The following is a 25,017-nucleotide window of genomic DNA, read 5'->3' as shown; positions in this document are numbered from 1 at the left end:
GGCGAACTTTTAGTCGTTTGTTGTCGTGTTAACGTTCTCCGATGATGATGCTCGAACTGCCGGCTCCTGGGGCCGAGGGCTCCCAGCGCTCTGTCCCTGGTGCCGCACGCTTATGGCTCTGCGGTGCTGTCTTGCAGGGCTGAGGTCCGTCCGCAGAACTGCCCCACGATCGTCTCCACTCCTTGTGGGCAACAGTCTCTTCCATTTTCCTGAATGTTGAGGGCCCTTCATAACCACCATCCTCTTCGTTCTCAGCCAGGGACCTCGCTTCCTACTTCACCCAAGAATTAGACCATCGGGTGTAACTTCTCATCCCACTACTTGGCATTGTCATCTCCATCTACCTTCTGCTTTGCTCCTCCTGATCAAGACTTTCCTCCCGTCCCACCATTTCAGGGTTACTGTCTGTCTCTGTCTGTCCTTATTTTACTCCTTACCTCAGTTCTTATACACGTACTTAATTCTCATCCTGAAAAATAAAAACGAAACCAGAGTCCTCGCCTGACCTGGCATCATCGCCCCCCTCCAGCACCATCCAGCCTCCAAGCCTCTTTTCTGTGTCCTGTGTATCAGACATGAGTATTACCATTATTAGAAAGCTCTAGCTCCCATTGTAAAAAAAAATAAATTGGCCTTCAGTTTACCAATCTCTCCTGAGTTGGGTTCATATGAGTTGGTCTTCTGAGGCCAATCCACTCCAGCTGTACCGAACAAACTCAACGCTTGGACCCACAAAATGGGGACCAGAATCTCTGCCAAGGGCTCTATCAAGGCAAAGCTACCCTGAAAGTCTGTTTAGAGCCAGCTGTCTTCCTTCTGTGACATCTTGGTTGTCACCTGTCAGTATCCATCTCAATAACAGACACAAGGCATGGGCTTTGGAGTCGATGCCTCAGGTTCCTGGGTAGCCATACTTCCTGGCCATGAGAGCTTGGGAAAGGCACTTCAATTCTCTGAATCTATTTCCCTTTCTTTAAAATATGCATACTAATGCTTACATATAGGATGACTGTAGAGATGAAACCGGTTTCACAAAAGCGCTTGGTGGTAAAAAAGTCAGGAGTGTTCCCAAATCTGCATAATGACAAGGTGAATCCGAAGGCCGGTTTGCTTACGGCGGGGAGGCAGAGCTGTCCGGGGAAGAGAAAGATACTACTGGTTTGACGTTCAAGGAAATTGTTTGTCATGTGTATTTCAGAAAATCTTGGAAAATGTATACAAGTCATGAAGATATTGGGTATGATTTTGAAGATGACCCCAAAGATAAGAAGACACTTAAGCCCCACCCAAACATTGACAGCGGATGGGCTTGGATGGTGGTTCTTTCCTCTTTCTTTGTGCACATCCTCATCATGGGCTCCCAGATGGCCCTGGGCGTCCTCAACGTGGAATGGCTTGAAGAATTCCATCAGAGCCGCGGTCTGACCGCGTGGGTCAGCTCCCTCAGTATGGGCATCACCTTGATTGTGGGTACGTTCGCGTGTGACCTGTTGTAAAACTGAATTATTATAAGTTGACAATTCCCCACTGTAAGTAAAGTTTTACATCGTCGAAACATGAGATACTAGATATTAATGATGATACTATTTCTTTTATCGTGGTACAATATATATATAACATCAAATTTACCATTTTAACCACTTTTAGGTATACAGTTCATTGCCACTGAGTGCATTCATCCCCACATTCCATCTCCAGAACCTTTTCATTGTCCCAAACTGAAACTCTGCACCCATGAAACAACAACTCTCCGTTCCCACCTCCCCTTCGCCCCTCACCACCACCACTCTATCTTCGGTCTCTATGAAAGTACCTCATATAAGTGCAATTATACAATATGTGTCCTTTCGTGTGATATGACTATTTGAATATTATAAAAAATTTGGAGTGTCTTAAAAGTTGATCATTTAAAAAAAACTCTCTTTTGCCCCAAACTCTGTTTTCTTGACCGCTCTAATTCATTATATATCATTACAGATCTGCTTATTTAATATTTGTGAGTACTTTTAAAAGATAAAAATTTTAGAGAAAACACCACAAAAGGCAAGTAGCAATCTTATTTCAGAGTTCCGGTGATTTAATTTGAAATATTGATCATATGCTGTTGAAAAATCTATTAAGCTGCTTTTAGAAAAATTGCTGGTCCAGCTAACAGGAAGGAATAATAGTGTATTTTCTAGTTAAACCTAACCACACACCAATCTGAAAACAGTTTTCATGCAGCTGGAGATGCCAAGCTAGAAAGTTATGATACATACAATATGTTATTATGGCCTATGTGTTTCCTTTTGGGAAGTAAACAGTTTTTATTGTCAACTAATATTTAATAAGCATCTATTATATACCAGGTGTTTTCCCTTACATGATCTCTTGAAAGTAAAAGTCATACTTTTACGCTGAAATTTTTTTACATATATTTTTATTTATTATTTTAGAGAGAGTGCACGAAAGCGGGTGGAGGGGCAGAGAGAATCTTAAGCAGGCTCCACTCTCAGTGCGGATCCCCACGTGGGGCTGGAACTCAGGACCTGAAATCATGACCTGAGCCAAAACCAAGAGTCCATCCCTTAACTGACTCAGCCAACCAGGCACCCCTCCATCAAATTTTCTTTAATTTCAAGTATTCATGAAATGACACTGGAAACATAAATAGCCTCAAATCTTTTCCTGGTTCTGTGAGAATTTGTGTATGACAGGCATCTGTGTGTTTGATGGGAGACTCCCTTTTCAGTCATTTCCCCATCGGTAATTAACTCCTCGAATCCAATTCCAAGATTTGTTGATCTTGCCTGGCATTCAGTCAGGGTTATTTTGGATAATACAAACAACATTAATAACGGTCGTAGTGCTAATCCTCGAAAACAAGGACAAAGTATTATTTCTCAAGATGCGTGTGGAGTATGCGTGTTTATCAAAGGGAATTAATCTAGTTTTAAAATTACATAAGGGCACCATTACGTGTGTGAGGAAATTGCCAGTAAATCGTCTTGCCTGCAACGTTAAGGAACCGACTCCTTCAACCCTGCATTGGCCTCGTTAAAACTAGGACTGTCGTACGAAAAACGCAAGATAGCTCACTTCAGTGTAGGCAAGGTGCTAGTTTTACGCTGGATGTGATTCAAACTTCTCAATAAATCAGTGAAAGAAAACTGTGCTTCTAGAATACCTAACCTCCAGGTTTTTTTACCTTCTTAAAACTAAATCTTTAAGGGGAGCCTGACTGGCTCAGTCCGTGAAGCATGCAACTCTTGATCTCGGGGTTGAGTTTGAGCCCCACGTTGGGTGTAGACATCATTTAAAAATAAAATCTTAAAAAAAAAAAAAATCTTTGAGGGGTAGAGCCAAAGACTTACAGATTCACTCTAAGAAGTATGTGTCTACTACAAAAAAAAGAAGACTCAGCAAAAGGCCAAGGATAGGCAATGTCCCATTATTTTCCAAATCATCCAATGAGGTTGTCTTAGATGTTATTTTGTGTTTCACAAGCTCTGCAAAAATAAGCAATGGGAGCCAGTCCTGAAATTATTGGAAATGATTTTGGATATGACCCCCCAAATGCGAACACCTAACTCACAGCGACGGTGAAATGGGATTGTCCTCTTTAATTTAATTGAGAGGGAACTATATATTCAGAATTCTGTTTGAGAGTCCATGAATCCCTCACAGTGTCATTTCGTTGTAGACAAACCTTTCTCCAGGAAAGGCACCTGCTAGATCAATATCTTGTGTCTTGGAAATCACCACACAGCAAGGCTCCTAGTTCTATAAATAAAAGGCCTTTGATCTTATCGTGATCCTAAATTGCTGTCGATTATCTTAAGCTGCCTGATCCCAGGCGGCTGCAGATGTGCTGGGTGTCTTCCAAGCCAGAAGCCCGCAAGAACAGCTCTCCTTTACCTGCCACTTGCCGTATGCCACGTGCGTGTTATGTACATGATCTCATTTGATCCCGCAGCAACCCCAGCGCCGGACCATTGTCTCTGTCTGACAGAGGAAGAACACGCAATGCTCACAGGCTTTAAGTAACTTACTGGAGGTTGAACAGCCGATAAGCAGGAGACAGGCTTCAAAGCTGGTCCACTGGACTCAAAATCGTGCCTACCATACCATACTGCCTGCCACTACACCAAATGAGAACTGAAAATACATGCGAAGTGAACACATAGAAATTGTTCTCATTTTCCAATCACTGTGAGCACATTTGGGTTTTCTCTTTAAATTAAAAAAAAAAATCTGTGAATTATGTTACAGAGTTGAAAGCCATCTCTTTCTGGGGCAGTGGCTTGCATGCAGGAAATTCGATAATTTCATTCTTGTTTCATTCTTTGCTAGTACGGACTTTGCCAGTTTCCTGCCAAAGGTCCCAATTTTTAATAAGCTGTCATCACCTCAGTCGTATCTACAGCAGCCCTTGGACGAATTCTTGGGGGAAGCCGTGTTGGGGGAATCCACAGGCTGCAAAAGGTCACTTTCTGACTGAGGAGAGTTAGAGCAGTCGTTGCCAATCCTGGATGCACATCAGATCCACCTGGGGAGCTTTAAAAAACCCTGCTGCTCCCGTCGCACCTAGACCATTAAATCAAAATCTCTTGGGATGGGATCCGAACATCAGGACTTTTTTCAGCTCCTAAGTGACTCCGGTGCTCAGCCAAGGCAGAGTCATTGATTTAGAGGCTCTGAACTCCTTATTGCACTAAAGGGTGAGCCCAGGAGGCCAGGAGTTCAATGAACTACCTCCTTTCATCCCTGACTGTAGGCCAAGGTCACCCTTCAGACCATTTCTCTCCTCACCTGAGCTTTTGTGAACCTATGAGGCGGGGATGGGCAAGAAATCAGGACTTCCTCATGGTGCTCCCTGCAGCTTTATTATGTGGGAAACGGGCCAAAATCAGATTCCTTCTGCAGAGGAGAAAGTCTGCGTCTCATCCCAGAACACTGAACTCCTTCACAAAAGTGGGAATCATAGCCAGATGACGGTCCCTCCAGCTCTTTGCCCCTTGTCCTTAGACTGTGTGCGGAATTCCTTTCATTTTGGCGAAACGCTAATTTGATCTTGGAGATGCCAGTTGACCATCAGCAATGATGAGAAAACGGAGCGGAATCAGAACACCTGGGTCCGACTTCCTTATGGTGACCTGTCTGTGTTTTGTGACCATCGAGGAGTCAGGGCCTGTCCCGGGCTGACTTGGCCCAGCTGCGAGTCGTAACGGACAGAAGCTGCACCCCGTGAGAGATGATGACCTGAAAAGCCAGACACTGTTATCAACTTACCTTTTTATCAGTAAAGCAATTCATTCTTTCTTTTTGATTTACAACATTCCTCCAGACAGGAGTACGTGCTGCTACGTGGGGATTCCACCTCCTTCCTTTTCCTCCAAATGCTTTCTTAATGCAGTGTTTCGGAAACACGCAATATCACAGGAAAACTTGCTTCTGGGCCCTTTCTGTCACATGGAAAACATGATCGGGCTTCTGAACTGTGGTCTGGTGACCTGTCACAGCTTAGAAGGTCGGTTAACAGCAGACGGATGAGTCTTGCCTTTTTCTCTTTATCCACTCGTCCGAGATTCGAGTAGTGAAGTGACTGTGGGTTTAGGAAAATAAAAATCTTTGTGGGGCGCCTGGGTGGCTCAGTTGGTTAAGCATCCGACTCTTGATTTGGGCTCAGGTCATGGTCTCAGGGTCCTGGGATTGAGCCCTGCCTCAGGCTCCACACTCAGGGGGCAGTCTTCTTGAGATTCTCTCCCTCTGCCCCTCCCCCCACTCACACACATTCCCCCCCCCCAAAATAAATAAATAAATCTTTTTTTAAAAAATATTTGTGGGACACCTAGGTGGCTCAGTCAGTTATGTGTCTGCCTTTGGCTCAGGTCATGATCCCAGGGTCCTAGGATCGAGTCCCTGCTCAGCAGGGAGCCTGCTTCTCCCTCTGCCTGCTGCTTCCCCTGCTTGTGCTCTCTCTCTCTTTCTCTCTGACAAATAAGCTCTTTAAAATAAATGAATAAATAAATAAAAGGAAAATAAATACTTGTGAAGAAATCAAAGACACATCTTCAGCTTATGGTTTCTGAATTTCAGTTGCCCCCCAATAATTCCCTCAGATGTTTATATCAATGTGTTTGGTTTATATATTATTTATATCGTGTGCTTATTTTATAATATATAACAGTATGTTTATGTAAAATATATTTACTATATTGTCTATTCTAAGAGGTTTATCTGCTGAGTTATTTTCTGTGCACCAATGTTAATTAAATTAATAAATCATTACCTTCATAATTTTTAGAATTAGGCACACTCGAAATCAGTAGACAAAAAAAATTCATTAGCCACCTGTGCATCCAAATATGTACATGAATATAGTTAGAACTTTAAAGGAAAATTTTATTTCAGTTTGAACTAAAAGGGGAAGCTCCTTAGAGTTTAACAGATTTTTAACCTGAAATAGTCTCACCAGAATATAGGGTTTTGTAACTATGAAAAGTAATAATGATCCAAAATAAGACAATTTTTAGAATGTGCCATCTTACTGAATATTGACTACAGCCTCCCACTGTATTGCTGAAATACAGACTGCTTTTCGCACAGGGAATCACGGATCACAAGGCAAGCACTAAGCTTCTGTGACATCAGAAGTCACCACAGGAGCACCTGCGTGGCTTAGTCGGTTCAGCATCCGGCTCTCGATCTCAGCTCAGGTCTTATCTCAGGGTGGTGAGTTCCAGCCCCGCGTTGGGCTCCATGCTGGGTGTGGAGCCGACTAATAAAAATAAATAAGTGAGTGAATGAATGAATGAATGAATACATAAATATCAGGAAGAAAACAAAGAGGTTTGACAAAAACCGGAGCGTCCTAGGAAAGTAAGGAGCCAGGATGTGTGTCATTGCTACTGTGTTACTGTGAGCATGGCACCCGTTGCAGACGGAAGCGTATTCCTGAATCTCCAGTGTCATAGAAATAGCCTGGTGGGGCCGGCCTGGGACTGAGAGTCAGCAGCGGCTGAAGTACATACGAAGCGATGAGAAGTTCTTTTCTACATGGTTTGCATCCAGGCATCCTCGTGAAAATAAACTGTCATCAGTTCTTTGCTGGAAGCATGGGAGTCCTGAGAAGCCCCTTCCTGGACTCCCCTTGGGTCTGGAGTCAAAAACTCAAGTAGCGAGTAATGTAAATGGGGGCAGGAGGCCAAGTACGGGACCAAAGGGAAGGGTGGTGACTGTAGCTAATGAGCAGTGTGGACAGAGCGAAGTGGGGCAGCCAGGGCACAGCTCTAGCCCATCTTGGCTATGTGGGAATCCATCTTGCTGGATTTTGTGTTGCCACTGGATTTCTTGTGAATGCTCTTAATTTTTAAATGCTGGCAACTGATTCAAAACATCTTTTAAAGACTTCATTTATTTCAGAAAGAGCATGAAAGCAGGAGCAGTGGGGAGGGGCAGAGGGAGAGGGAGAAACAGACTCCCCCTGAGCAGGGAACCCATCCTGGGGCTCGATCCTGAGACCCCCAGGTCATAACCTGAGCCAAAGGCAGACGCCCAACCAACTAAGCCACCCAGGTGCCCCCAAAACATCTTTTAAACTATGCCCTCGATAAACAAAATGCATCCACAAGCTGAGTAAGCCCATAGACCAATTGTTTGGGACCTACTTGTGTTGTAGACAAGTTTTTGTTTTTTTTTTGTCTGTTTATTTCAGATCTGCCTTTTTTTGGAAACCTAGAAACTTGTGCTCTCTGATGAAATTACTGAAACCCATCTTTGCATGCTAAAAGCTTTTTGCATATAAAGCAATGGGGGTTTGGGTTCATTTTATTTAATAGCCCTAGCAATGTTTTATTCGCTGTCTTCATGTGAGGATTTGTGAAGAAAGCATGAAAATAAAACACCATCAGTCAATTCCCTTTTCAATGTCCCATGACAGGACCTTTCATCGGCTTGTTTATTAATACCTGTGGGTGTCGCCGGACGGCAATAATCGGAGGGCTGGTGAACTCGCTCGGCTGGGTACTGAGCGCCTATGCCGCCAATGTGCATTATCTCTTTATTACCTTTGGAGTGACAGCTGGTAAGCATATTGACTTCTTAACCTTAATTTTAAATATATTTGTTGGGCGTCTTGACAATGAATAATTGTGGAGAAAAGAAACCCATTAAGATATTGTGTCCTTTCTTTAAAAGATTTTACTTATTTGAGAGAGCATGTGAGAGAGAGCACGAACGGGGGTGGGGGGGTGTGGAGGGAGAAGGAGAAGCAGACTCCCTGCTGAGCAGGGAACCGGGTGCTGCGGGCCCCGATCCCAGGAACCTGGGATTATGACCTGAGCTGAAGGCGGTCACTTACACCCCTGAGCCACCCAGGCGCCCCATATTTTGTCCTTCTTTTCCTCCACCCCACCCCACCCCACCATATACTCCAGGAAATACTTTTTAATATAAGATATTAAATCTTAGGTGTGGAAAAACAGCCTAACAAGTGTTAGGCTTGATGTTCCTATTAGAATTTAACTAAATTTCCCTTGATTGGTTCTAAGGGCTAGTCTTCTCTCCTATGAGGAATAGGAAAAGGAAGGTAATAATACAGACATAAGTGAATAGACTGAATATTAAGAAAATTAATAACTTTCTCATTTAATAACTGCAGAAGGGAGCATGAATCATAGAATAATTATTTTCTCCTTCAGCCCTATTCAAATGAATGAAATAGCAGCAAAATCCACATATATGGAGACCCTGAAGAAGCGCATCTAGAGAGGAGAGTGTGACTCCCTAGTGAATGGGTAAAACTGGCTCCCAGGCAGCATGGTTTTCATATCCCTTCTGCAAAATACATTCCCGGCTGTAATTTCCTTTATCAACAGCTAAAAGAATTCACACAGATAAGAAGTTTCTTACTTGTACAATGGTATTGCACTGAACCAGATCCAGCGTGACTTTCTTTTTGAGTACAGAGCTGCCGTCCTAATAAATGACACATTGACAGAAGTGGTGGTATAAGAGGTAAAAGTTAGAATTTGGAAACCTTGCTTTTTTTTTTTTTTCATTTATTATCTGTGTGACTTTGGGCAAATTACTTAACCCATTTATGCCTCAGTTTCCTATCTGCAAAATGGGGTCATGAAGGGTGCTTGGTTTACAGGGTTGTTGAAACGATTAGGAGATCATCTGTATAAAGCACTTAGCACGATACTTGTCACAAAATAGAGCCCTCAGTAAGTGTTAGCTAATATATAATTGTTATATAGAATGTAACATTCTTATTATGAGCTTATGATAGCAGGAGACCTGAACACAGAGCCCTACTTTCCAAATAAGTTGGCAAGTTGGTTCTCCGTAATTTACATCGATCCACAAAACACTTCTATGTCCTTTGAAGCATAGTTTGAAAACCATTGATCTGAAGGACTTGGTAACAGTTCTTAAAGAACAACTTAAGGTGTTTTCCCTGAGTATCTTAAAAACTTTCCCCCAAACCCTCCAATGAATAGAGCCAGCCCTGGGGTTTTTATATTGTAGGTGAGGAAACAAACACTCCTCCTGAGCCAAAGGAGCCACACTGGGGTCTCCAGGCAAACACGGGGCACCCCCCGTAAACTGGATGTGGTGGTGATTGATTATACAGACTGACTGGATCCTACAAACTGGGACTTGAGATTAATTCTCATCATTTAGAGATTTCTAGGATTCGATTGTTTACACGAACTTTATTTCTTGCAGTTAATTGCCTATTGACCTGCAATTAATATTATTTCCATGTTCTTTCTTCTTTAATTTTATTTATTTGTCAGAGAGAAAGAGAGTGCGCCCAAGCAGGGGGAGTGGCAGGCAGAGGGAGAAGCAGGCTCCCAGCTGAGCAAGGAGCCCAATATGGGGCTCGACCCCAGGACCCTGGGATCATGACCTGAGCTAAAGACAGACGCTTAACCGACTGAGCCACCCGGGCATCCCATTTTACTTCTTCCATATTCATTCACTTATTTATTCAACAAACATTTCTGGACCCAAGAAAGTAGGAGGAAAATCAGGGGGCTGGTGAAAGCAAAGTGTGTCTTTAGACACTTTATTGCTCCCACTTTTTATACAGGAAAAACCCAAAGACAGTCTCTGAAAAGAAATGTATCCACATCCCCCACAAATACACATATCTAACTCTATGTAACTGGAAAATCCAGCTAAATCAGTTAGCTTATAGAGGCAAAATCCTGGGCTGTCATTAGGGAGGCATGTGAAAGCTGATTAGCAATCTAGACCCTATTTAACAGAAAAGAAAGACGAGAAGATCTAAAAAAGCAAGTGCTTAAGAGATACATTTCACTGTACAATTCATGTTTGAAGAAAACTTTATTGATATCCTTCTTCCTTCCAAAAAACATTTGAGACAGATTTGTTTATATCTGTCTCTTTTTTTTTTAACGCCCAGACCATTAAAACTGTGTTGTAGTATCCTTCTATTAAGCAGAAAAATAGTGTCTGTTTGAGCGAACGTACTTAGCCAAGAGAGTCTGGACCGGATTTCTTCAGCCTTACCAGAGCTGCATTTTCTTTAGCCTCTCTCCTAAAGACATCTTTTCCCCCATCCACACGGACCCAGGATCACAGGATTTTTTCTCCCAATCTCAGCCTCTTTCCTCCACCTGGTTGGTAGGGCTGTAATCCCATCCTCTGAACCAGCGTGTGGTGAAGAATTGTTCCAGGACCCTGCCCAGGGCTGGACATTAGCAGGGCCTTGACTGACTGCTGGGCTTGAACCACATCTCCCCAAGGCCTGTCCTATAAGCTCATGGACTAATTGTGCCCATAACAGACAGCAAAGCCAGGTGCGGAAGGAGGGGATGCTGTCAAGGTCATGGATAGTGTAACAGGGAAATAGATAACTTGTAACATTGGGCCTGGATTTTTTTTCCTCACACATGGAGCATTTACTCTTCACACTAAGTGAAAATTAGGGCTGCTCTCAGGCTAAGGTACCTCCGTTTTCTTCCTATTAATCATTTTATTCTACTGTTGTTTAGAAATCCATAACCACATTAAATTTAGGATGTTGGTTATTGTCAGTAACAAATCAAGTTTTTTAAAAAATTAAAACTTATTTTGTGCTCTCAGCAAAATCCAGACGATGACAAATTTCACAGGACAAATGACCCATTTTCCTCAACAAATAAATTTCAAGAAAAAAAAAGATAAATTTCAAGAAAAAAACAGAAATTTAAAGAGGCTTAAAATTCATATCAACAAATAGCACTGTGTGGGCCTTATTTGGATCCTGATTAAAGAGACAGTTTTTTTTTTTAAATATAGTCATTTATGAGACAATTAGAAACTTGAACACCTTCTGGATATTTCATGATATCAAAGAATTTTCCATTTTTTCAGTTAAGATATAATGATTATGCTGTTTAAAGAATTCTTCCATTAGAGATTTATACTAAAATATTTGCACTTGAAATGATGTACATGAGACGTGCTTTACAATTAGAGGGAGGATGGAGTGTTTATGGGCTATTAAATATTTTTCTCTGCCTCTTTGAATATTAGGAAATGAGAAATTCTGTTTTTTGTGGACTTAAACGTCATAAAGATTAATCCAGAGTTTAGTTCAAAATTAAGGATAGCTGTTTTCTTCATGCTCATTTCTCCCATAATGCAAATTATTATTATTGCCCTCATCGAGGCTTGCAAGGGGGTTTGGGGACCTGCCCCTACTCCTGCTGGGAATCACTTAGAAGCTATTAATTGTTCTTAAAACAAGGATATCCACCTGTAGACTGGTTGAGGATCGCTGACTTCTGACAGTTGCTGTAAATATCACTGCTCTCAGGTAAATAAAGGAGGCAGGTTGCTTCTGGAGGCTTCTTTTAGAAACTCAGGCTACGGGGCACCTGGATGGTTCAGTCGGTTAAGCATCTGCCTTCAGCTCAGGTCATGATCCCAGGACCCCTGGGATGGAGCCCCACATCAGGCTCTCTGCTCAGTGGGGGGGGGGGGTCTGTTTCTCCCTCTCCTTTTCCCCGCTCATGCTCTCTCTCTCTTCCTCTCTCTCTCTCAAATAAATAAAATCTTTAAAAAAAAGTTTAGAAACTCAGGCTGAAGCAAAATCCGTCTTCAAAATCCTACCTGCCGGCAGCTGGGGGGTGAGCGGTTTAGGGTGAGAGGCAGTGAGTGGTGGAAAAGGACCAAGCTATGCAGTTGGGTCTGAGTTCTGCCCCGGATTCTCCAGTTTCCTGCAGCAGGGTCTTGGGAAAATAACTAAACTCCTCATGAGGTTCAAAAAAAGGGCATAGGGATGCCCGGCTGGCTCAGTCCGAAGAGCATGCGACTCTTGATCTCAGTATCGTGAGTTCGAGCCCCATGTTGGGTGTAGAGATTACTTAAATAAAACTTAAAAAAAAAAAAAAAGGTAGAAGCACGGTTAACTTCCGGGTTATTGTGAAAACCCAACACATAAAGCCTATAAAGCAACTGGCCCACCATTGGTACTCAATTAATGGTAATTAGTATTGTAATTGTATGTACAATTGCTCTGGTCTTTCAAAATCAAGTATTTCTGAAACTATTCAGTGATGCTGAACTAAGGAGGCTTCGGCTCTGGGAAACAACATTGGTCAGTCTCTTCTGTACTCTCATGCTGCCATCCTAACGTCAGGAAGGCTTAAGCATTAAAACCAGATGGGGCCCCATGATCATTGAAGTTGATCTTACGGTTTCCTTCTGTCTGTACTTAGAAGTTTAGAATGCCTCCCACAACCTCTTAGCCAGCATGTTATTTTATTTCATTTCATTTTTTAAATAGATTTCATGTTTTAGAGCAGTTTTAGGTTCACAGCAAAATTTGCAAAAAGTACAGAGAGTTCTGTTATGCCCCCTGCCCCCAATGCACATTGTCTCCCCCACCAGCATTTTAATTTTGTCGATGGAAATCACAAACTGTTCCAATTTTCTAAGAAAGATACAAGTGAAAATCAGAGCTACAAATTAGTATTATGTGGTTTTGACATCCAGGCGCTGGGTATGTTTATGGGTACCTTCCTTTTATTCTTCCTATTAATTTGTGAACAAATGGACTCATTCTGGAGACTTCTGCAAATTGCCTGGAATTACTCTCCATCCGCTGGTACAAAAATACTTCCCTCGGCACTTGATGCAATTAGCACTGACAGCAGGGCCCGACATCCGTTCATTCTTCCATTCATTTACCTTCTCATCCACTCATTCGTTCTGATATTCTGATGTGAAGATGCTGGCTTATTTTATTATTGGAGTGGCCCGTGCTGGAGGGAAATGATGGGCTGGAAGCTTCCGTAGATGATCCTGACAGGGTGCTTGCCCACAGAGCTGCTTTTTTACACACGTTATTTCTTTGTGTAAAAGGAAAAACAGCATAGAAATGAATATGAAATGCAGATGACATTTACACGCTGCAAATTCCAGACGTGGCGATTCATGTTGTGCCGTGCGCTTTTTGTTCCCATCCGACCCGCGCAGGCTTTGGAAGCGGGATGGCCTACCTGCCGGCCGTGGTCATGGTGGGGAGGTACTTCCAGAAGAGACGCGCCCTGGCCCAGGGCCTCAGCACCACCGGGACGGGGTTCGGCACCTTCCTCATGACGGTTTTGCTCAAGTACTTGTGCGCCGAGTACGGATGGCGGAACGCAATGTTCATCCAAGGAGCCGTGTCCTTAAACCTGTGTGTCTGCGGGGCGCTCATGAGGCCCCTCTCTTCTGGGAAAGGCCGGAACAACCCGGGAGGGAAAGACCCGCAGGTCGTGCTGGCTCACTCCCCTGGATCGAAGTCAAGTGGACCGCTGGGCGGAGCGGAAGAGAAGGGTGGCGGCCCCGGGAACGGGAACGAGGAGACCGTGGGCGACCTCCCGGGCCAGGCGTGCCAGGAGAAGGTGGGGCACAGACAGAACTTGTGCGCCTTGCGGGTGCTAAAGACGGCCAGCCAGCTGACCGTGAGAGTCAGGAGGGGCTTCCGGGACTGGTACTCTGGCTATTTTGGGACAGCCTCGCTCTTTACCAATCGAATGTTTGTCGCCTTTATTTTCTGGGCTCTGTTCGCATACAGCAGCTTTGTCATTCCTTTCATCCACCTCCCAGAAATAGTCAATTTGTATAACTTATCGGAGCAAAACGATGTTTTCCCTCTGACTTCAATTATAGCAATAGTGCATATCTTTGCAAAAGTGATCCTGGGCATTGTGGCCGACCTACCTTGCATCAGCGTTTGGAATGTCTTCCTGATGGCCAACTTCACCCTTGTCCTCAGTATTTTTATTCTGCCACTGATGCACACCTACACTGGCCTGGCCGTCATCTGCGCACTGATAGGCTTTTCCAGCGGTTATTTCTCCCTAATGCCCGTGGTGACCGAAGACTTGGTGGGGATTGAGCACCTGGCCAACGCCTACGGCATCATCATCTGTGCCAATGGCATCTCCGCACTGCTGGGACCCCCTTTCGCAGGTAAACCATATAAGGTTTTAAGAGCTTAGGGTACGTGTAGAGAGTTCGGTTGTGTTCTCTGTATTTTGAAGTCCAAGACAAATAAGAAGTGCCTATTTGTGCACCTGCTCCTTTATCCTCCCATTCTGGTCCCCCGGCTTCTCATTTGGAAATGTTAGCAACGTAGTGGCCATTCTTTCAAGCAGAACGTGGATGAACGTGTGATCTCTATCTACAAGGTAAGCGGCCAGGCTAGTGAAGTGGGTCGTGGAATAGTGTCGAACCCTGGGAGGAGGCAGCCTCTACCCCCCTCCAGCTGATTTCTGTCACCAAGAAACATGGAAAATTATTACCAGATCCTCTATTGTTAGGGGGTTTTTTCCTCCAAGAAAAACTAGGAACTCCGGGCTCTTCAGTGACATTTCCAGATTTTTTTAATTTGATTTAATTTAATTTATTTTTAATTGAATATAATTGACATACATTACATTAGTTTCAGGTGTACAATGTAGGGGTTCAACAACTGTGCACACAATGAATTGCTCGCCGTGATAAACGTAACATTTCCAGATCATTAAAACACTGTGTGTAGGTCCCACACAACACATCTATGAGCTGGGTCTAGCCCCATAGCAGTTTCTTGTCACTGCTATAATAATTGCCAAAAACGTAGTGGCTTAAAACAATACAGATTTATTATCTTATAGTTCTAGAGGTCAGGAGGCTAAATTGGATCACAATGGGCTAAAATCGAGGTGTCAGCAGAACTGCGTTTTTTCTGGAAGCTCTATGAAGGAATCCTTTTTTTTTTTTTCCTTTTACAGTTTCTAGGGACTGCCTGCATCTGTGGTTCTTAGCCCCTTCCAGCACCTTCTAAGCCCGTGACACAGCAGCAGCCACAGACCTCTCTCTCATTATGACTCTCCTGCCTCCTTCTTTCACTGATAAACACACCTGGGTTACATTGGGTCTGCGTGACAACCCATGATAACCCCCATCACAAGGTCCTTAACTCAATCACAACTGCAGTCTCCTTTGCCACGTAACGTAACATTTGCAGGTTCCGGGGGTTAGGATGTGAGCAGCTGGGGAGGGTTGGGCTGTTCTGCCCACCAGAGGCCCAGAGCCCACCAGCTGACAGCATCCCAGGCAAGCTCTCTCACAGGTGTTCACCTCAGTTCAATGGAGAACTTGCTTCTTGCAATGGCCATACCAGAAATCCCGGGCACCGAGGGGTCCTGCAGCAGCCGGGGACCTCTCCGAACCTGTTGTTTGTGGAAAAACACATCAGGATCGGCAGGTAGACTTAATAATCCTCAAGACGGCAGGTGCTGGGTGAAGGTGACAAGGTCCACCCTCTGTCTAAAGATTGGAGACAGGAATCTACATAGTGTGGCAGAAGCTGGGGACAAACACCAATGCAAAGGTGCTCTCCCGCCCGAGGTGGCTGTCCGGGCTGCCAGGCCAGGACCGGTGGCTGTTTTCACGGCTGCTGGAGGTTTTGTGCAGGGTTGTAAGCTGACTTGGTAGAGCCTCACCTGTTCCGATGCCCGCACTCCCTGCTCATTCGGCCCCTCCTGGCCCTTCATTCTCATATCCTCTGCAGGAGTACCTCTTCCAGGGAACCCCACAGGTGCAGGACAAAGCCCTCCCCGTCCCTCCCTCCCCAGTCTCTCTAGGGATCGCACAGTCATCTCCCATCCTAAGCCCCCACTGGCAGGCGGCTTGTTTCAATACATTTACTTTGAAGCCCCCATGGAATTTGAAGTTCAAGACATGGCGGGTTTTTTGCCTACACAGCTGATAACACTGGCAGCTGGTTCACTAAAGGTTCAAGAACCAAGACTTGCTTTAGGAAACCCTGGGGCCACCTGGAGGCCCCTCCTGGGTCAAGCTGCTCCTGTTCTCTGTGCACAGAGACGCAGGTGCAGCATTTCTAGGTGACAGAGAATCACTATAGCAATGCAGCAAACTATATTGGCAGCTGTAAAGTCGGAATTCAGTAGTCTCGTGTAGGGTTCTCTCTCAGGGATGCATTTGGCTATAAGAGAACACCCCACCCATGGTAGCTTAAGCAGAGATTTAACTGTGTCACATAATCCAAAATCTATAATTTAGAGATACTGGATGGCATTGGGACAGTGTCTCCAAGATCCTCCTGGCCTTTTCTTCATGCTAGTTTCCTCATGGCTACACAATGGCTGCTGCAGCTCCAGCCCCTACATCTTTATTTATACCAAGGAAGAAAATGGGAAGAAAGGCTCAGTTTCAGCAGACTTCCAACTTCATCTGACTGGCCAGAACTGTGTCACACAGCTAGTCCAAGCTTCCAGGGGAACTGTATTTTGCTTCCTAGCCTCTGGACTAGAGGAAGGAAAAGAGAAAAGAATGGAGATCAGGGGTTGGATCAGGCAATCAGTGGTACCTTGCAGAGATGTTAAACTGAAATATCCATTAAGGGGATGCAGACATTATCAGTGGCTCATCCACTCTCTTGTTGAAGGTTCTTCAGCTATATTGTCTGTGGAAATGGAATCTGTTGTTGATGGTTCTTTTCATGATCCAGGCATAGTTTCTGCTTCTAACGGTCAGTCTGGGGTTATTTTGACCCTGATCTACCAGATTACGGTAGCAGCATCACAACAGATGCTGTGAGGTGCGGCTTAAGCAATTCACAATCCATGTTCGTTAAAGCACCAAAGTTGGCCAGCATGGTTTCTTTATCTCATTCCCATGCCACATCCTTCTCAGTGCATTCCAGTGCACTTTTTGGTGTGGAAGAGAAGGGAATTAGAACAAGAAGCAGGGAGTTAATCCCCAGCCCTCAGTCATCAGGTTTTACGTCTGCCTGCTTCAAGGTTCCTCCCTGGAAGTGGGTCTGGAGCTCAATGTCATCCACTGTGGATGTAGAAACCGCTGTATTAGTGGTTCGGAACCTTCTATGAATGGGGGTCAAAGGCTGCTATGGGGACTCAAAAATCAATGTTGTGCTGTGTGTGTGTCTCTAGGCCAGCAACCTCAGGGGACTGTCCTTTCTGTTTGTTTGTTTCTTCTTGCACTGAAGTCATGAGCCAGAGGAATGCTGAGCAGCTTCATTGGCTCACTGCGTTGCATTTAATTCATTGACTTTCCAGGCCAAGGAGCCAACAAGGCAATGAGATGCAGGCCTGGCCTTTTATGCCTCATAGTTCAGAAGTGACTGGCAGCACGAGTGACCAAATTACCACATTACATTCTTGCTAGAAATTCAAAGTGGGCTAGGAATTACTACTTGCGAGGTTTGCTACAGGGAAAATTATTGTTCGCGTTACCTTTTCCTTTTTTAATGGGTTCAGAAATGAATGTGTTTTCCATTTTTCAAAGTGGTTTCTACTGGCATTAAGAAATCTGGCACCATTTACTAGCGTGTTAGACAATCACGCAGTTCCATTTAGAAGAAGAATGTACAATCATAGCGAGCAGACACTGCAGCTGTGTCATTTAGCAAAGCGAACTTCTTGATCTAATTCATTTATAATATTGTTGGGCATTCAGTTCTTCCCCTGTAAAGATGTAATAGTAGTACCTACTTTTCTAGACGTTTCCAGTGTAAAATATAGCAAAACGTGGCCACCAGGTTTGACTAAGAATCTGCACATACTTGCCTAAAATATAACACCCTAGCAACAATTTGCAGTGTTTTCATCAAAAGCTGGGAATCCCTGTTTAATAAATAAGAAAAAACAACCATCATTCCTCATGTGACAGACTCAAAGGAAAAGTAATTGCAATGTAATAGGGAACCAGATTTTACTTGGAAGCTATTGATTTGAATTGATGGTTGGATCGGGGTTGCCAAGGATGCCAGGCTCCCAACCAAGGACCCGAGATCAGATCTGTAGGGAGAGGTGGTGAAGGATGAATGAGGTGGGCAGCTTGTCAGAAACATCGTTTCTCCGAAGAGTTATAACCATGTATGCTGATGATCAAAGCGCAAAGTGAAGTCCTGTCTCTCCTGACCTGCTTTGCCTCTGATGCAGAAATGGATTCCATTCAAACTGGCAGAAATGTTAAAATAGGCACCAAAGAAAAAGGGCAGGATCCAGAGTCTTTTCAAAATAAATCTGAAAGGTAGACTAGAGAAATCTGTGGGGTTCATTTAACATAAAATTTAGGATTACTTCCCCCAGTTCTTTACTATGAAATTGTTTGGTCAAGTTGGGGGCACTTTTTAAAAAATGGACACATGAGTTACTGAGTTACTTTTAAAGATTGGAGTGAGAGGACAGACACCCTTTTACAAACATTTATACTTTCAGAGGAAAGAAAATATTTTAAAATATAATGAACTCCGTTAACGACTGTAACAATGTTAATATACTTAGCACGTTCTAAAGTCTGCAGGGACAAGAGGGGGGATGGAGTGGAGGGAAGGGGATGCTAGGATGTGCTAAGGGTGGGTGATGGTGTTCATTACTGTGTCTGGCAGACGGGGGAACTGTATGTGTACAGGCAAGGAGCCAAGAGAAAATGTGTCTGAAACTCCAAAAACTTGTGGCTTGTGCTCATGGTTAAGCTTGGGGCTGCAGGGGAAAGAGGTGGGTGGGGGGCCCCCTCACAGAGCCCTGGCGCTTATATTCAACCACTTCAAACAAAAAAGTCAACAAATAGTCTGAACTAAGTACAAACTAATTTTCCAATCAGTTAAGACTTTGTCCTATTTCTGAGAGCCGTGTTCAGCAGCCACGACAGTTCCGCTCGTCCCAGCTGCCAGGGCTTGTGATTTAGAGCCAGTGTTTACTCGGTCACTCGATCATATGAAAAGCACAGGTTTAACTCTTGAAATGACAAGATCAGCTTTCGCAGGGGATGAGCAGAGCACGAGGACCTCATTTGTATTTACCGACACAGCCCACGCTGCATTATCTGCCAGCGGACGCGTCACGTCTTGTAATTCTCTGTGGCTCGTGGTGGCCACGTGGTGACGCTGAGCCAAGTTGGGCGCGTTCTTGTGCATGTGTCCTATCACCGCCCCTTTCTGATTCGGTGCTGAAGCCGAGTCTCTGTGTTTGGATTGGATGGTTCATCTCCCTTGTTCCTCTTGTCTCAGTCGGAGATCGGGAAAAGCTGATAGAGCATTTTCCTAAAGGTACGTCTCCGGAGTCCGGTGTTTTCTTCTTTGGTGTGACTCAAACAACAAACTCAAAAAAGTTGGTTGACTTTTAAAGTATATCTGGCGTGGTTAAAGTACATAAGTGTTTCATGCTGTCACGTGTTTGCCTTCCGTGAGGACTACCTTCACTCGCCCAGGTGCGTTAATTATGCGCGAAACACACTAGACGGAGATCCGGGCAGCCCGAGGTCCTGCTTGGCAAAAGCAGTGGCCTCTGTGTAGCTATTTGTTGGTGGGAGAAGGCTGAGTGGCGTTTATGCACTCGTTTGCCAGTTAGATATTTTTTTAAAAGATGGTTTTTGAAAAAGTGGTCACAAAATACTACGTTTGGTCCTTAAATCATTCCTATCTTCCTTATGTCTTTGATAATGAATGTACTGTTGATATGGGGAAAAAAGTGAACGTGCAAAATTTATGTTTTTACCACAAATGAAATTCTTGCGGAATTCAGTTCACATGGTTTGGCTACGTGAGGACGATGACATGTGACTGATTCTTAGATTTAATCACTGAAGTCTAATCACATTTCATAGTTTCTGAGGCTTTTCTTTCACATTTTAACATCTCTGAAATTGGGATGCATTTTACAGAGTCCCAGGAAAACACTGAGTCATATTTAAATTGACAAGGATATTTCTTTCTTATTGCTGCATAAGATAATGATGCATCATGCAATTCACGATATCTTAGAATACATGAAATATAGTAGTCTTTTCCAGAGTGCCTAGTAATATTATTATATGAAGGTTTTAGATGATAGTATTAAAAATTGATAATTTAGTCTGCATTGAAGGCTATATCCTTGGCAATTTAAGGTTCTTTATACATAGAAATATTAAAGTTTTATAGTTGTAAATGTGAATTTTATAAAACATGGACAATTTCATTCTTTCTAGAATAGATGTGTACTCTCAAATATTCCACAGTGAATAAAAGTTCAAATGTGTTCTACTCAGCCTCTTTTGATAGACTCTAGAAACTTCTTAAGAGTTTTGAAGGTTTGAGAAAACATTTGTGGTTATACTTGTGAACAAAGAAAATCATTAGGTTCACTTCTGACTGCTGGCTTGGTGCCAGCCTGAGAGACTCTGAGGGCTGTGAGCCAGATCGTTCCAAGGGTCGGCCCGCTACTGTTTCCATGCCTTAAGCACTTTGTAAGGTACCCTATCAGCTTGGAAGACAAATGCCTGCCATGCTCAGGCACTGAGAAACTCTGGCTTATATAGCCTGGGCTTAAAAATGGCGAACTGACATGTTTTGGGCAGGACGTGACATATAAATTAATTCTTACAGAAATATTTGCAGTCGCAGTAATCGTGTTCTCGGCTTTCATCAGCTAGGTTACACTGAATATATTCCTTTCTGTTTTGCAGGCTGGATCTATGACATCACAGAAAAATATGATTTTTCCTTCTACATATGTGGCTTACTTTACATGGTAGGAATACTCTTTTTACTCATTCAACCGTGTATTCAAATGATAGAACAATCCAGAAAAAAATACATGGATGGTGCCCATGTTTAGCATCATGTTCTGTTTCCTGTAAGGTTTCTTTGGGGTACCCACGCCTACCTCCCATGGTTGCTGTGAGGAGCCCTTGACATTGTGGGGAAGCGCTTTGTATGGTAACCAGCACTGTCATTTGTAAATGCCATGGTCACGGCTGCATTTGAAAGCAGCACTGCCTTTCGGTTTGGGAGAAGCAAGGCTGGAAAGGTGTGAGAGACTACATACATTTTAGAGATGACGATGTCCTTCAAAGACGGCCTGTTAAATACTTGGTAGAAATGCCCTTACAAAAACCATTCTCTCTCATCACCCACTGGGACTAAGCTTTTAGATACAGCTTTTGAAACAAAGACGAGGAATAAAATCTTTTCAACTCATCTACTCTTTGTGCGGTGAAAATAAATGATCTAAATGCTTCTGGAAAGCTTATGGATAAATGGGTTTCAAGCACAAGAACACGATCAGCCTTCAGAACTTGTTACAGGGAGCTGTTGACCTACTGGTGAAAAGCAAAGGCAGGCTCTGATTTCACAGGTAATATGCTTAGTACAATGAAAGAAACACAGTTTATATTTTTATGGAAGAATTCTGCAGCTAGAAGTACAGTTTTTCAATCTTCCTCTAAGAAAAGCCTCTGTCATCAACCTAATTTAGTAGTATTTAGTTATAAACTGACTCTTAAGACAAAACCTACAGAAATAATAATGATTTCCTTAGCAAAAAGTTGTCTTTGTCATGCAAACATTCAATCAAGGGCTATGATTCAAGCACTTTTATTCATATCATTAGCCTCTTCGTTTATGAGCATGATCTGGGGTTTATAAAAGTTTTTTTCCTAAGTTTCTCCTGCCCAATAAATAAAACAGAGGAGGAACTGCTGGTTGATATACAAAGTCGGCAGTTAAATCATCTGTGGAGTGTGTTACTGATCCAGAATGTGAGACGATCAAGTTGCAAGGGTCGTAAACGGAAGGCCCTCAGCCGGGACGTCTGTGCAGCCGACATTGGAGCAGGCGGTAACCGGTAGCGCTTCTCCGGGGCCTCCCGTTACGTAGACCATCCGTCTGCCTGAGCTCGACATGGTTTTAACAGTCATTCTCTTGACCGATTGCATACACAAGATAACTGTAATCCATGACATCAAATGATGCTCTTCCTTCATCTGAGATCTCTATTTTTCTAAGCCAAACAGTTTTCAGCCTGCAGAATGTTCTTCCCCAGAATCATTTGGAAATTTCTGGCTGCCTTACTTGTTGACACCTATTTTAGAACTATTTCAATTTCTACTCACAATGTGCTCATCACACACAAATCCTTTCGTATCATTGCCCATGTCTTGCGTCAAATTTATCTGAAGTGAGCACAGACCATTCTCAATTATCCTTGGTAATTAGAGGCAGGAATTGTACTAGCAATTGGAATCACAGAGTGTTACCCCAAGCTTTGTTCTAGCCAAGAGTTTCAGACTTTTCCTCCCCAAACGCTTCAGAGCTCTTAACGAGGGATTACAGGGACAAGCTTCTTTTTTCTTCCATCTCCATTATTTCCTGCTCTAATGCCTAGTGGGAGGGGTTGTATAATCAAAGGGACCACCAGACTCACCATAATAATTAAGGCAGCTAATGGAAAGGAGAAACAAAAGCATGGTTAGTATACACACTCAATATTACCTCCAATGACTCGAGAATCGCCTGGAAATTGTTATAGATAATAAATTGCATGTCATTCTCCATTTGGTTCAACACAATGACCTATTTGTTATCATTACAGCTTTGGCTGCTGTTTAAGAATCCAGCTGTCTGTTTTGATAAAGGTACTCTTAAATCCTGTGGCAATGCTCTATCTCTCTCTCTCTATTTACTATAAAATCAGATAATTAGACTAAGAACACATGTGTGTTTTAAAACGGACTACACGACTTCCATGACTTTCATTTTCAGATAACACCAAATTAAGTGTTTTGAATGGTGCTAGAGCCAATGCGTTCTGATGCGCGCGCTGCTGGCCGCGTATCGTAAACAGGAACTTTCCCTCCAGTTCCCCGCTTTCGTTCCACCCAACTTAGATCTGCACACCTGCAGTCTAGACAGGTGTTCGTTGACTCTCTGCACTGACCGGATGGTGATTTCTACCGAATCAGAAGTTCCTATTTTACAAAAACAGTAAAACCTGCTTGCAATATTCATGTGGACAACAGAATAAAAAAGAATGTCTATGAGGAATTACAGCAAATGTATGAATACTTCCTGTTTAAACTATGTTATTCTTTACAGTTCTTTGACGATATTATAAAGGGTTAGTTGTCTATTTATACCATGTGCTTTCTAGTGTTCCTCTCGCATATCTGAGTCCTTTTTATTTACATACGATGAAATAAATTTTGTCTTCTTTAAAGATGATCAGTGTGTCTTTGTGTAAAATCTCTATTTTCTTGGCCTTCGGGGGAAGAGCCCTAAGATATAACTGATGTTTATCTGTGTGGTTCTTTCCCCCGGAACAGTTAGATGCGGTCATACAGCCACCGGAGAGAATCACGTAGGCTGCTTGTTAGAAGTGCTAAATCCAGCTATTAAATTTCAAATGTATTCACCTTTTAATCCAGCAATTGGATGTCTAAAATTTTTCCCTACATATGAACAAAGACAAATGAACCAAGATTTTTAGATTTGTGGTTTGTTATATAAAAGAGTGGAAACAATTTAAATGCCCATCGGTAGGGAACTATAAAATAAAGTATGGTATTTATGCAACTATTTTTTTTTAAAGACCCATCTAGGGCCCTGGGTGGCTCAGTCGGTTAAGTGTCTGCCTTCGGCTCAGGTCATGATCCCAGGGTTCTGGAATTGAGTCCCGCATCAGGCTTCCTGCTCAGCAGGGAGTCTGCTTCCCCCTCTGCCCCTTCCCCCGGCTTGTGCTTTCTCTCAAAAATAAATAAATAAAATCTTAAAAAAAATAGTGACATTGTGTTACATTTTTATAAATTTCTTTACTATCCTTCATAGAAGACAACTGGATTCTCATCTTTGCTTCTGCATTCAATCTGTTGTGATACGTGGTTTTGACCGACATACATGAAGGAAGTTCAGCCTTATACCAATATGTAGTTGGAAAGGGGTAGAGTATTTTAATAGTCTTTTCAGATAATTGTAGTTTTTTTTTTTTTGATACCATGCCAAAGCTCAACATACTTGCATTTCTTAAAGGTTAGTTGCAGTGTGGAATTGGACATGGTATCAACAAAATTTTTGTACAATCTTCACATTAGAAGCCATTGATCTGTCTTGCACTCTGGATGAATCTTTTGCCCAATTATGATTTTGTAACATAATGCTTTAGTCATTTGGAAAATATTGGTCCACAGAGTCTTATAGATCTTCCAGATGTTTTTATATTTCATACAATGTGTTTAAAAATCACACGATCTTTGTGTGAAACATCCAGAATAGACAACTCAGTAAGGGCAAAGCATATTGGAGGTTGCCAGAGGCTGGGAGGAGAGGGGAAATGGGGAGTGACTGCTAGTGGGCACTGCTAATAGGGTATCTTTTTGGGGTGATGAAAATGTTCTGGAAGTAGGTACTTGTTGCATAATTTTATGAATCTATAAAAGTCACCAAATTATACACTTTAAAAGGGTGAATTTCATGGTATGTAAATTCTATCTCCATTGGCAAGTGGACAAGCTCACGGAGGTTGATATAAGTTACCCAAAATTCTAATTTCCTTTTGAAAGCTTAAATATGATCATTGGCAACAAATACTGCAGTTATTTTCCTTGAAGTGACAGCCTCATTTTCAATAACACGTCTGCCAAATATAAACACGGCGTTTTATGGAAAAGGCACTAGTGAGCTCACAGCTTCGTTGCAGAAGTGCTTTTCCCCCAGACAACCATTGGACTTTGATTTGCAGCAGC

General features: G+C 43.0%; 1 protein-coding gene across 2 annotated transcripts in view; it reads left to right on the top strand.

Moving 5' to 3' along the window:
- Positions 1–23,500, top strand: part of SLC16A14 (solute carrier family 16 member 14) — a 28,925-nt gene extending 5,425 nt beyond the window's left edge. For both annotated transcript variants that reach the window (XM_044380914.3, XM_026491749.4), the window contains exons 2-5: positions 1,199–1,470; positions 7,922–8,065; positions 13,480–14,460; positions 20,965–23,500. In XM_044380914.3, the coding sequence (XP_044236849.2) occupies positions 1,199–1,470; positions 7,922–8,065; positions 13,480–14,460; positions 20,965–21,116 (1,549 nt within the window). In that variant the 3' untranslated portion in view covers positions 21,117–23,500. The remainder of the gene's footprint in view (positions 1–1,198; positions 1,471–7,921; positions 8,066–13,479; positions 14,461–20,964) is intronic.
- Positions 23,501–25,017: the final 1,517 nt, after the last annotated feature.

This window comes from Ursus arctos, unplaced genomic scaffold, assembly GCF_023065955.2.
Source record: "Ursus arctos isolate Adak ecotype North America unplaced genomic scaffold, UrsArc2.0 scaffold_1, whole genome shotgun sequence".
Taxonomy (NCBI): Eukaryota; Metazoa; Chordata; class Mammalia; order Carnivora; family Ursidae; genus Ursus; species Ursus arctos.
Note: the sequence above shows the minus strand (reverse complement) of the source record. Positions and strands in the feature narration are given on the sequence as shown.